This window comes from Echinops telfairi, unplaced genomic scaffold (genome assembly GCF_000313985.2).
Source record: "Echinops telfairi isolate 266 unplaced genomic scaffold, ASM31398v2 ScPeMD7_31;HRSCAF=116, whole genome shotgun sequence".
Taxonomy (NCBI): Eukaryota; Metazoa; Chordata; class Mammalia; order Afrosoricida; family Tenrecidae; genus Echinops; species Echinops telfairi.
The window spans coordinates 1770282-1782970 of record NW_022103928.1 but is presented as its reverse complement, the minus strand read 5'-3'; the positions used below and the strand labels follow the sequence as shown (position 1 = coordinate 1782970).

General features: G+C 39.4%; 1 protein-coding gene across 1 annotated transcript in view; it reads left to right on the top strand.

Annotated features, from left to right (window-relative positions):
• CHL1 (cell adhesion molecule L1 like) overlaps window positions 1–12689 on the top strand; it is a 266472-nt gene that overhangs the window by 211126 nt on the left and 42657 nt on the right. Inside the window, exons 17-19 of the mRNA XM_030885602.2 lie at window positions 3357–3481; window positions 9645–9746; window positions 9932–10129. Coding sequence (XP_030741462.2) covers window positions 3357–3481; window positions 9645–9746; window positions 9932–10129 — 425 coding nt within the window. The remainder of the gene's footprint in view (window positions 1–3356; window positions 3482–9644; window positions 9747–9931; window positions 10130–12689) is intronic.

The window sequence follows — 12689 nt, the reverse complement described above, 5'->3', positions numbered from 1 at the left end:
GCACCAGAAGCCTCTCCCTAGCAAAAGCGCCCATTTCAATTCAAGGCGTAGCCACGATGACAAGATTCCTGCTTCGGTCCCTTCCTGGGTTTCATGGGTAGGGAGGGTTGCGGTAACTGCTGGAAACCACCTTTCTGGACCATTCCACCCACTGGGTGCCTCATCTTCTGCTAGTGCCTTCCATACACACATTCCCTTGGTAATTCTCACAGCAAACCTTTTAGGCAGACTGAAATCCCAAGGAATTTTCTATGAAGTTCTAACCTGCAAGCAGTGGTGGACTACACACTATTATTATAAATAATGAAATTGGATGTGGATACATAAGCATTCTTAAAACTATCTCTGTGCGTCACAGATGTGATAGGGACTGCTCATGGCGATAAGCAGAGCAAAGGGCTCAGTGGAAGCAAGAGAGGAATAAATAACACATCAGCAACCAGGATTGTTTGGGAAGAAAGGGCATTGAGAACACAAGTTGGAGAACTCGATTCTTGGCACCATTCCTCTGTGTTCTTGATCTTGAATTCTCCAGGAGATAATGACACTATTACTCCTTTTTTTTTTTAGATACAGTGAATTGGTTTTGGCATTTTTGTTTAAAAGTACATGGATATGTGGTGGCGTTGACCCTTAAACACTGAAGAGTCACGCTTGCCAGGCTGCCTTTAGCACAATGTGGCTATTCCATAGTATGAAATGAAATAACAAGACAATGAAGCTTAACAAGGGCCAGGGACTAGCAAATTGATGCTGCAGATGAAAGAGGTGAGAGATTACAGTATCAATAGGTTTCTCAGGTGAGATAATTAGGTAGGTCAGGAAAAATCTGGAGGAGAGTATGGGAATGAATCTGCAACTGAAGCTGAAGAATAGATTCTGTGAGAACAGAAATGATAGGACTTCTTTCAAGGAGAATCCTGCTGTGCTTTCCTCTGAATTTGCCTGTTTTGTTAGGTGCCCTGGAGTATCAACTTATGGGGACACCATGTGACAGAGTAGAATTGCCACATAGGCTTTTCTAGGTTCTAACATTCATGAGCACAAATTACCAAGCCTTTTTTCCATGAGTTTAAACTACCAACTTTTCATTTAATAGCCATTGTGCGACCAGAGTCCCTTACGCAGAATCCAGTTGACTTATTATAGGAACTACCATAAGAGAATAGCCAACCATTGTCCTAGCGACAAGGAAACAAAATCACTGCCATCCAGTCTAACTCAGAGAGCGTTCTGGTGCCTCCTGTTGAGTTGCTAACCCGAAGGCAGCAGTGCAAAGCCAGCTCCTCTGCAGGAGAAAGATGGGGTTTTCTACTCCCCTACAGGATAATAGTCTCGGAAACACACAGTTAGAATTCTACGCTGTCCTATAAGGCTTATAAATGTGACCTTTATCTCGGATATTAAGAATTGGGAGCTGTTTGTTATCAAAGCACAGTGTCCTGTGATGACTGTTAGCTTCAAGTTAGCCATTCAATCATACCCACTGCTCCATGGGAGACAGATAAAGATCCTGTAAACATCTTCAGCCTCAGAAGCCCAAGAGAGGGTCACTGGGTAGAAATTGGCTCAGTGGCTGTGGGTTTGTGTTGGATTGCCCAACATACATTGAGCGTGTCAGATTTTGAAGTATGCCAGAATTACCTGTGCAACTTGGTCCGTGCTGTGCCTCCGACGGTTCTGATTTGGACCCTGGCTAAGGCAGAGACATGCACATTTTAATTAGCTCCCCAAGTATATCGTACCCACCAGATTGCAAGAGCCAATGAATTATTCTACCTTGATTCATTCAAGTACATTGTGAAGACTGACAATAAGCACCCCCTCAATGCTGATTTTTTTTTTAATGGAAAAGTCAAGAAGCTGCTCTGTCTCTCTATTCTAAAATAGTCCCAAGCCAGAGAACAGATATAGCCTAGATTTTCATTCCCACAGTTCTTCATGAATCTAGTGGTCTTATGCATGGCACAAAAAGCCTTGGTTGATGAGGCTGAGGTTAGTAAATTGTGGTACTTCCTCTGAGAAAGTTAATTAAAACACATTGTCAGGGTATTCAATATGAGAGTATTATATCAAATAGATGCCTAATTACATACACTGAGAAATTAAGTTCTGTCAAAACCTCTATCAGTCTAGAATTAGAGTGAGGCTTTTGATCAATTGGCATTTTAGTTAGTATTTGGCATAGGAATAAGAAATTGACTGTCGATACAGAAAGTCTGACTTGACTATAATTTGTAGTGAAGTCAGACTTTCCATGTTCTAATCTTCACTATATTTTCTGTAATTCAATCTTCTAGGCTGTTGTTATGAACTCTCCCTTATCAACCCCAGTTATATTGTTTTTCCCTGCATGCCCATGAAGATGACACCATGGAAATTGTTCCAACCACAGAGCAAACTGCTGTGCATATATTTTTAATTTAGTGGACTTTTCTTGGAATAGCTGTGATAATAATGTACAGGTATCGAGTAAAAGATACATATTTTTATGAGAAAAAGCAATTACCATACAGTCAACCTGATTGTAAATTGGCGACAGAACAAATGATCAAAAACAAGTCAGTTGCAACCGTTTTGCCAAAAGAAGTACTAGACTGCCATCTACTGTTCAGAGAAATCCAACAACTTAATTGTTAACATTTAAGGTGCATTCAATGTAGGGGACCAAGGGAAGGTATGCGACTCCTTGTGGAATATTCTGATTCTGGAATAAGGACCCTGCCTTTGTGACCGCCACGGATCCTATGCAAAATATCAAACCCAACCCAGCCCACTGCTTTTGAATAAATTCTAGCTCTTAGCAACCTTCTAGAACAAGAGTCCACTACTCCACAGGGTTTCTAAGGAAGTAAATCTATATGGAAGCAGACTGACACATCTTTCATGGGCAGAGCAGCTGGTGGGTTCAAGCCACCCATGTTTGGGTTAGTAGCTGAGCACCTCATCACTGCCCCACCTGGACTCCTTACGTAGTGCCTCAGCACTAGCTTAAAGGCATTCTAACTCTTAGAAGCTCTAAGTCCTATATCCTATCTCGGCACAACAGACTACACCCACATTTCCAACCATCTGGGATGGTTGGGTTGTATATGCTTAGTGACAGACTCATGGTTCCTTTCATGAATGTGTAAGTATTTTCACACAGAGTTGAATATAAACATCTCTATATTTTTTCAACTCTGATTCTCTAACAACATCTGCAGTATGTGAAGTTTTTCTTTTTAGTCCTATTCCAGATACTTTCTATAGAAATATACATTTTAAAAAATGATTCTCTGAATATTTCTATTTCTCTCATTTCTGTCATGTATGTTCAATTTTTGTTTCATTTTTTGTTTCATTTTTCCTACTAGGATAATTATTGATGGAGCTAATCTGACCATAAATAATGTCAGCTTAGAGGACCAAGGTGCATATGCCTGTTTGGCTCAAACTTCTCTAGATAGCACTGCTGATATAGCCCACGTAACTGTCCTTGGTAAGTGCACAAAATAGTGAGAAAATGGTGAATTTATTTTCCAGGACATATTAAGTTCCATTGTTCCTATGTGATTGAATTGATGATACTTTTTCATCCCTGAATAATGAGAGTTGATTTCTTTATTTGTAAAGTGGCCCCACATTAAAATCTTCTCCTACTCTTCTCTTTTTAAAGTTTTAATTCATGCCTAATTGCTTTTTTTCTCCCCGGGTAAGTGTGCCAGTAGAATCAGTAGGTAAAGTATGCTTCCAGCAGAGAGCAAACTCGGGTGGGCTTGAGTTCCCCGATGATGGCTAAAGTGGAAGGTGAGGAAAGTCATCTCAGGGCGATGGCACGGGACTCGTGCTATAATCCAGAGACAAAGGCTGACTCCAGATAGTTCTGGAAGGGTGAGGAGGACTTTAAGGGACTTGGAACGGAATGTTTTTAATTATTATTATTTTGTAATGAAAATTGGAATTAGAAACATGTGTGTAAACTTCAGTGGTGTAACCAATGTAATCACTCCCAAATCATCAGTATTCAAACTGAGAGACCATCTGCTGGGTGGCTTTCATTTTCCATTCAATGTTTCTTCTGCAGGCAGCCTCTGACCTAAAAAGCTGCCCTGTAAGGACAGCATCAGCAAACCAGTGACCCCTAGCTGCCTTTGGGTCAGCCCATAGAGAACCCTGGGAGTGGAGGAGAGGGGGGATTGGAAAGTGACAGTGTTTGTTTGGGAACCTTCTCCCTTATAGGCTAGTGTTGTCTGTCTGTGAAAGGTTTGTGTCCCTCAGCCAGGGTGTACACACATCTGCCAAAGGTCACTGCTTCTCTCAAAGACACTGCCCCCCACATGATATTCTCCAATGTTTCTTCCACAGTGTTCTTCCTCCATCACCAACTTTTCAAGTTTGCTTTTGTTTTTTTTCTTTTCTACTACCTTGTCCATACTATTTTAATAAGGAGTAGCTTATTAAAAACCGTTTTAAATATTTCTTTCCTGACATGGTGGTGCTGCTGAGTAAGTGTTGAACAGCCATTCAAAGCCACCAAGAACTCTGAGGTAGAAAACTGAGGCTGTCTTTCCTTAAAGATTTACAGTCTGGGAAACTCTATGTAGGGTTTCCGTGGCTGGTATACTGGGTGGCATATGAGTTGCACTGCTAACTGCAAGGTCAGCAGTTTGAAAGCACCAGCTGCTCCAAGGAAGAGAGATGGGGCTTTCTACTCCTGTGAAGAGTCAGAGTCTAAGAAAATGACAAGGGCAGTTTTACCCTGCCGTATAGCATCACTCTGAGTTAAAAGAGCAGTGAGCTAAGATGGCTAATGTGCTTCTTGGGTTTTGTTGGGGTTTTATTTCTTTTTTCTTTTTTTGCCATTTTCTCCTTTAATACACTCCACTAGGAACAAGGTACTCTGTCCTTCAGCTTGTCAATTTTCCTGAACTCCTTTATCCATATATCCTGTATATGGCTAAGCCTGTTGCCATAGAGATGATTTTGACCCAGGGCAACCCCCTACATTACAGATAAGAACTACTTTATTATGTTTCCTGGCTGTAATTTTTCTGGAAGCAGTTTATCTGGCTTTTCTCCCAAGGAAACCCTTTTGGGGTTAAACCACCAACCTTTAGATTACAAGCCACTTTCACCCCCGAACTGCCTCTGCTATATATCTAGGTCATTAGCAGCAAACATTTGTGTCTTTAGTATTCTCCCTGCTCAAGTCCAAGGGTAGGTTGCTCAGTAAAGATGAAGGAAAAGGAGTGGAGTCTATGCTGAGTCTACCTCAGAAAGTAGATTAAAAAAAATGATAAAAGGTAGAGAATGATCTCCTTAAGTGAAGCTGAGGTAGTTAGTTTATTGTGCCTACCTGGTCAATAGACAAAAGGGGGGTTAATTGAAGGACGGAGAGATAAATAAATGGCTCAGTGAGCCTCACTTTTCTAGTTCTCTGATCTCTTCCTTTGTGATGGTCAGACCAGGGTGCGGCTGCCTTAGCCAGTTCCCTGCTTCAGCTGGCAAGGCTCACTTCCTGCAAGATATCCCTGAGGAGAAGCCACATGGACCTACCCTGATGCAGCTCTGGGTGCTGGAGCAGCCATGTGGAGCACTGAGATGCTTACACATTCACTGACTCAGCTTTCCTCCTGCAGTCAGCATCATTGTGTCTGTTTTGTGAGATCGAGGAGGACTTTGTAGATCAGTGTCGGACGTAGGGTTAATGTTGGACTTGTGGGCTTGGGCACCACTGGGTTGGGATGTTTTCTTGATGTGCACTTAACCTTTGTATAAAACTCTCTCTTATACATGAGTTTCTGTGGATTTGTTTCTCTAAAGTACCCAGATCAACACTGAAGCAAATGGCCACCATATGGGGCTCTCCCCAGAAAGAAGAGCAATTTACTGCTGTGCAGAAATTTTAGACTTTGCAAAAAAAGGATGGTACATTTTAGTAGGCTGTTTGCCCACAAAGAATTTAAGTTTTCCAGAGTTTTACAAGAACAATGATTTAACTCTCTAGCACTTATTCCAACCAGATAAAGTAGATGATCTTCTGGTAAATTCAAATTTATCCCAGGCACCAGGTGTACAAGCATAAGTACTGATATCCATGGGCGCTGTCTCCATGTATTTTGAGCAGCAGCAAGCAGCAAAGGGATTGGACTCTCTCACAAGTGCTGGCCTTCCATTATGCTTCCATTTTTTAAAATCATTTAATTTTGGCAAACTTTAAATTAGTGTTATGATTAAGGAGTGCTGGTGGCAGTGTGGGTTATGTGTCCAGCCACTAAACTCAAGGTCAGTAGATGCTTGGTAGGAGAAAGATGAGGCTGTGTGCTCCAGTAAAAAAGCTATGCCCTCAGAAACCATGTACAACAGTTCTACTTTCACCTACAGAGTCAGGATGAATTAGAATCAACTGGCAATGGGTGAGTATTGGGTATTGGCCATATCTATATAATGTTTATGTAAGAAGTAATTACCAATTTTTTGGAATAAAAAAGAATATTGTATAAAATAAACAAAATTCCCTTAGTCCCTTTCTAATATGTTAGGTCAATCCTTGGTTTAAAAATACATCTTAAGAACTGATACATATTACCATGTATAGATTCTAAAATAACTTGCTTTATTCCTAAAGGCCAATTTTTAAAGGCATATGCTTGACCTATTTCAAATTAATGTTACATCAAACGTTTTCACATGGGCTTCCACTGACAGTGTGTTAGTCTGGGTAGACTACAGAAACAAATCTAGGTAGACTCATATGTGTAAAAGAGAGAGTTTTAAGCACAAGAGCAATCATACATTAAGAAAACATCCCAGCCTAGTTCAAGTCAAGTCCATAAATTCAATATTAGCCCACATGTCCAATACCAATGTATAAAGTCCTCTTCAGTTTCATGCAACACATGCAATGACGCCAAATGCAGGAAGATGGCAGACCAGTGGGTGAAAAGTTTTGTGGGTCCAGTGGTGGTAGAAGCATCTCAGCACTGGGGTGGGTCTCCACATGGCTCCTCCAGCTCTGGGCTCTGGCTGCATCAGTGTGGCTCCATCAGGCTCATCATCAGTAATGTCTCACAGGGAGTGAGTGTGTGTCCCACCCGCAACAAGCTAGTTATCTCCTTAGTGCCTCCAACTGAGGTCATCAAGTTGGAACCTGATTGACAGGCTAAACTACACCCTTTCACTCTTAAGTCTCATATTGTCAACAGATTACGTAACTTCCACAGACAATATAGGTTTTTTTAAGTGTTTAGTTACAACTTCATCCAGCCTAGCTCTATTTAATTTTTATGTCAGAAGGATCAGATTTTTAATTTTATATGCAACGTATTGTTTGCTTCAATCACCTCTAGATATGAGTGGACTTTTATTATGTGCTGAAGAGAAACCTAAATTTCAGGACTCAGCAATTCCAAATTTTGTTGATTAAAATAATATATTTAACTTATTTTAACACTGTCAAGAGCTATGTTTTGAAAAAGAAACATTTTCCCTTCTGGATGGTGGTAGGATATCCATGAATATGCATACATACATGTGTGTATGTGTGTGTTGGAGTCCTGGTGGTGTAGTGGTTAGGAGTTAGGCTGTGATCCACATGGTCATCAGTTCAAAACCACCAGCAGGTCCTCAGGAGTAAGATTGGATTTTCTACTTCCACAAAGAGTTACAGTGTCAGAAATCCACGGTGGTTCACTATGAGTCAACATTGATTCATTGACAAGATGGTAATGAGTTGGGTTTGGGGTGCATATATATGTAGATTTGACAGAAGGTGCGTATACATTATATTTATTTTTGTTGAAATTATATCCATGAATGTGGTAGTTCATACAGTGCACAAGTAGGTGGCCATGAAGGTCAGGACCATAGTCTCAGGGGCTATCAAGGTCAATTGGCATAGCATAGGTCACAAAGACAATGTTCCACATCCTAATTTGGTGAGTACTTAAAAGCTCACAAGCAAACATCTAAGGTACAACTATTGATCTCTCATTAGTCAGAGAATACAAGAATGTCAGAAATTGAAATACACTTGAAACCAATTTAGTCAAGAGGACTAATGGACCGTGCAAGCATCATACTCCACAACCCTGACACCAGAAGAATTAGAAGTTGGTGCCCAGTCACCATTAAAAATTGCTTTTAAAGGTGTCATATTACAAGGTCCTGGATAGTGTGGGAGAGAAACATGGAACAGAATTCAAACATCATAGAAGTGACCAAGCTTTGTGTCACTATTCAGATGGAGGCTTCTGTTCTTCAGGTCTCAAACCGAACTCACCCGCACGTTAGCATAATCAATCATTTATGATCAAAAGGACATTTGGCCAAGCACAAAGTCCAGAGGTTTGGCAAAGAAGGAATGGAAACTGGAGACACAGGGCAGAAAGGGGATAAGCCATGATACTTTAAGGGGATCAGAATGTGTGTGAGATGAGGAATTAAAAACTATTATTCATTCTGTGAAGGCTCACCTAATTCACAACAGGAAGTGAAAAGAAAAGCATTCCCTTATGAAATGAAAACAGTGTTTGTTGTTTATGAAGGCAAATGTCTAGTTATTGGCAAAGAGGCAGCAGGAAGAGCACACATGGTTTCCCACTTGAGGAAGAAAGAGCCCCCGAAAAGCCACATTAAATAACGTCTTCATTGCCTTCACTCCGAACATATCACTGTCCTAGAACACGGGAGAGAATGCGAAGCAAAACGTGAAACTAAGAACCATTAGACACAAGATTTCATTTTACTGTTGCTTTTATTGTATAAGTGCCATGAATTTTCCTGTACTCTTACACTATACTCTAACAAAAATGTGTCATTTCTTATTCATATTTCTAGCTTTAGTCACAACGTTTATCAATGCCAAATCTTCCTTTTCACAAAAATATTGTCTTCCTGCTCTCTGTTCAGAACTCAAAGCCAAGAGAACACCAGGGTCGATAGAATATGTTGAGAATTCATTGTTATAAATTAAAATAAAAATCCAAAGCAGTTGGATAAAAATAGACTTAACTCATTTTCTCTTCTTTTCTTACAACCATAGAACCTCATTTTAATTTCTTTAGTATGATAAATATATGCATGATAAAAGTGATTGTATTTTCATTTATTAAGTCACAAAACATTCACATGTAAACCACTGTGGGTAATGCAAATGTTAATAAAACCTGGTCCCTACTCTGGGAGATCTGCACAGTCATATACGGGCAGTGAAATAGATGATGAGCATGAGAGCTAGAAGGAAGGAAGTGGTCCATTTGGAATAAAGCATGATTCTCAAAAGTGAATGCACAGAGTCATCACCTAGAAGATTGTTCAGAAAGGTAGGTTCCTGAACATCACTTACTTAGTAAACCAGGGCCTCGAAATCATCAATTTTAATGACTTTCCCAAAAGAACATTTGTGCCTGTGGTCATCAATAGCTTTTTGAGAACTTTTTGTGTAAGCAGAGAAAGATAATACATTCAACTAGCAGGTAGATGGGGGTTGGGGGGAGGAATTCATTTGAAATAGAACCTAAAGGACTGGTGAGATGTGGATAACTAAGAGTGGAGATATGGGTTCAGAGAGGGGAGATGGTTGGCAACATGCCTAAGTGAAGAAATTGGGGAAACAAAGGCAATGATACACATTTTCCGTACCTTCATCTCTCATTGTTTAGATGTGCCAGATCCACCAGAAAACCTTCTCTTATCTGAAAGACAGAACAGAAGTGTGCGGCTCACTTGGGAAGCTGGTGATGACCACAATAGCAACGTCAATGGTACGGAAGTTTTGAGTTGTCAATTATATTAACATTATAGACTCAAAATGAATATTACAACCATTTTAATGTATTACATTTTTCAATTAACCCATTAACGTCAAATTATATATAGAAATCGTTAAGTATTGTAAATACACTCAACAGGCTCTAATGTGTTTTTCCCCCCCATTTTTTAATGCCAGAGTATATTGTAGAATTTGAAGGAAACAAAGAGGAACCAGGAAGGTGGGAGGTACTGACTCGAGTCCAAGGCAAAGAAACAACAGCCATGTTGCCTTTGGCTCCATATGTGAGATACCAGTTCAGGGTCATCGCTGTGAATGAAGTGGGCAGAAGTCCACCCAGCCCACCATCAGACCATCACGAAACACCGCCCGCCGGTATGTCGATTCTCGTCTCAGTCCTTAACAAATATTAAAGTGTCGCTCCATCTTTGAATGTCTGAAAAATATTAAAAGATTGAAAGAGGTAAATTAATAACACAAGATATTTAAAGTCTACTAGTCTTATGATTGTTGCATAAATGTTGTTAAATATCAGGTAATTGGAGGTGAAATTATGGATAAGAATTACTCTAAATAATTTCAATAGCTAACATGTTTAAGTTAGATATCATGAAATGGAAGCTCAATGTAGGGAATGTTGAGGATTTACTTTTGAGGGGATAATTTTTTTTAAGTTTTTTTGTTTGTTTTTTAAATCACTTTATTGGGGGCCCTTACAGCTCTTATCACAATTCATACATAAATCCATTTTGTCAAACACATCTGTACATATGTTGTCCTAATCTTTTTCAAAACATTTTCTTTCTACTTGAGCCCCTGGCATCAGCTCCTCATTTTGCCCCCTCCCTTCCCCATGCCCCTTGATAATTTATAAATTATTCTTCTTGCATGGTGTTTTTTTCATGTCTTACACTGACTGCTGCCTAATTTCACCTACTTTTCTACTGTTTTTCCCCCCTAGCATGGGGGCCATACATTGATCATTGTGATTGCTTCCCCCTGACACCCTCCCCCAATCCTTACCCTCCTAGTATCGCTGCTCCCCTTATTGGTCTTGAGGTGTTTATCTGTTCTGGATTCCATGTGTTGTGAGCTCTTATCTGTACTAGTATACATGTTCTGAACCAGCCATATTTGTAAGACAGAGGCGGGGTCATGGTAGGAAACACTAAAGAACTAGAGGAAGGTTGTGTGTTTCATCAGTGTTATTCTGTACCCTGACTGACTCTTCTCTTCCTTGTGGCCATTTTGACAGGGGGGTATCCAACTGACTACTGATGGGCTTTAGGTCTCCACTCTGCTCTCCCCCTCATTCACATTGATATGCTTTTTGTTTGTTTTGTTTTGGGTCTTTGATGCCTGATATCTGATCCCATTGACACCACATGATCATGCAGGCTGATGTGCTTCTTCCATGTGGACGTTGTTGCTTCTCAGCTAGATGGTAGCTTGTTTATCTTCAAGCCTTTAAGACCCCAGATGCTATATCTTTTGATAACCAGACACCATCAGCTTTCTTCACCACATTTACTTATGCACCCATTTTGTCTTCAGCAATTGTGTCAAGGATGGTGAACATCACAGAGCCGTGTTAGTAGAACAAATTGTTATTGCATTGAAGGAGTACTTGAGCGGAGGCCCATTGTCCACCTGCTACTGTAATACTTTATAAATAAATATATGTACATATCTCTATGTAGGCTAAATGTTTTGACTCATTATGGTCACCTTGTTAAATTTTAATTTAACCGACATCATTAATTTTTATATACTTACTGTATCTTTTGTATCTCAATATCTATTTATTTACCAGATTTTTAAAAATCATTTGAAGGATAAAAGCACTAAAATTGGTTTTATTAAATTGACCTTAGCCATCATGTTTTTATAACACAGATTCACTGGAATATAATGACTGCATTATTAACTATATTGAACAGTTGCCCTCGAGTTGACTCTTGCAACTATGGTGTATCTTGAGAAGAAGAATCCACAGGAGGAGTTTTCAGTGACTGATACAAACCTCCTGCCCTGAATTAAATCACCAAGCTTTTCTTTTAAGTTGCCTCTCAGTGCACTTGACTTTCAACACATCAGCTGACCCAGGCTCAGCAATAATTTACACCACCCTAGGATTGTATGGCTATATTCATGGTATTTGTTATTTAGCATCACTGAAGTTAGTTATTCACATTTATGAGCAATATTGAACTTTAAATGCTTAGAGGAAAATACTCCCAAAATATTTTACCAACACAAATGCCAATAGAGAAAAAAGTAATTTCTTTATTTACAGTGATTAAGAAAACACGTTTTATAAAAAGAATTGTTTTTATTCTTCACACACCATCTTGCTAGCCAACATTTCACATTATGACCTTAGTAAGCATTCTACTATTCAACCATTTTGCACATTTAGAATGTATATCTGAGTGCAAGGCAAATATCATGGTGCCTGCATGACTGAGATCATGTTTCAGCTTATCTGGGATATGATCCTCAGTGGCTTGGTACATATATAATTTGGCGGTTATATAATGATGTAATCATCTTCTATTTTGTGATTTGATGTGGTCGCCCTGCATTTTCATATAATGTCAAGTTTCTTATTATCATGTCATCTCATAAGCCTCCCCATGTCATTAAGTATGAAGTGGGTGTGTCTATATGCTTACAGACATATACACACACCTACTCTTTACTTATTGGGCCACCCCAAGAATAGTACTTTGAATACTACTTTACTCTTTTAAATAAAACATATATTTATAATGTTTAAACCTATTTTTAGGTCCCAGATCAGATATAGATTAATCAAATATTATTTTAATTATTTAAATCCATTTGGGGTGGTGGGATGGAACCAGATGACTTACATACATATAGCCATATAATGTGAAAATAATTTTAATGCTTTAAATTTTTCAGCTCCAGA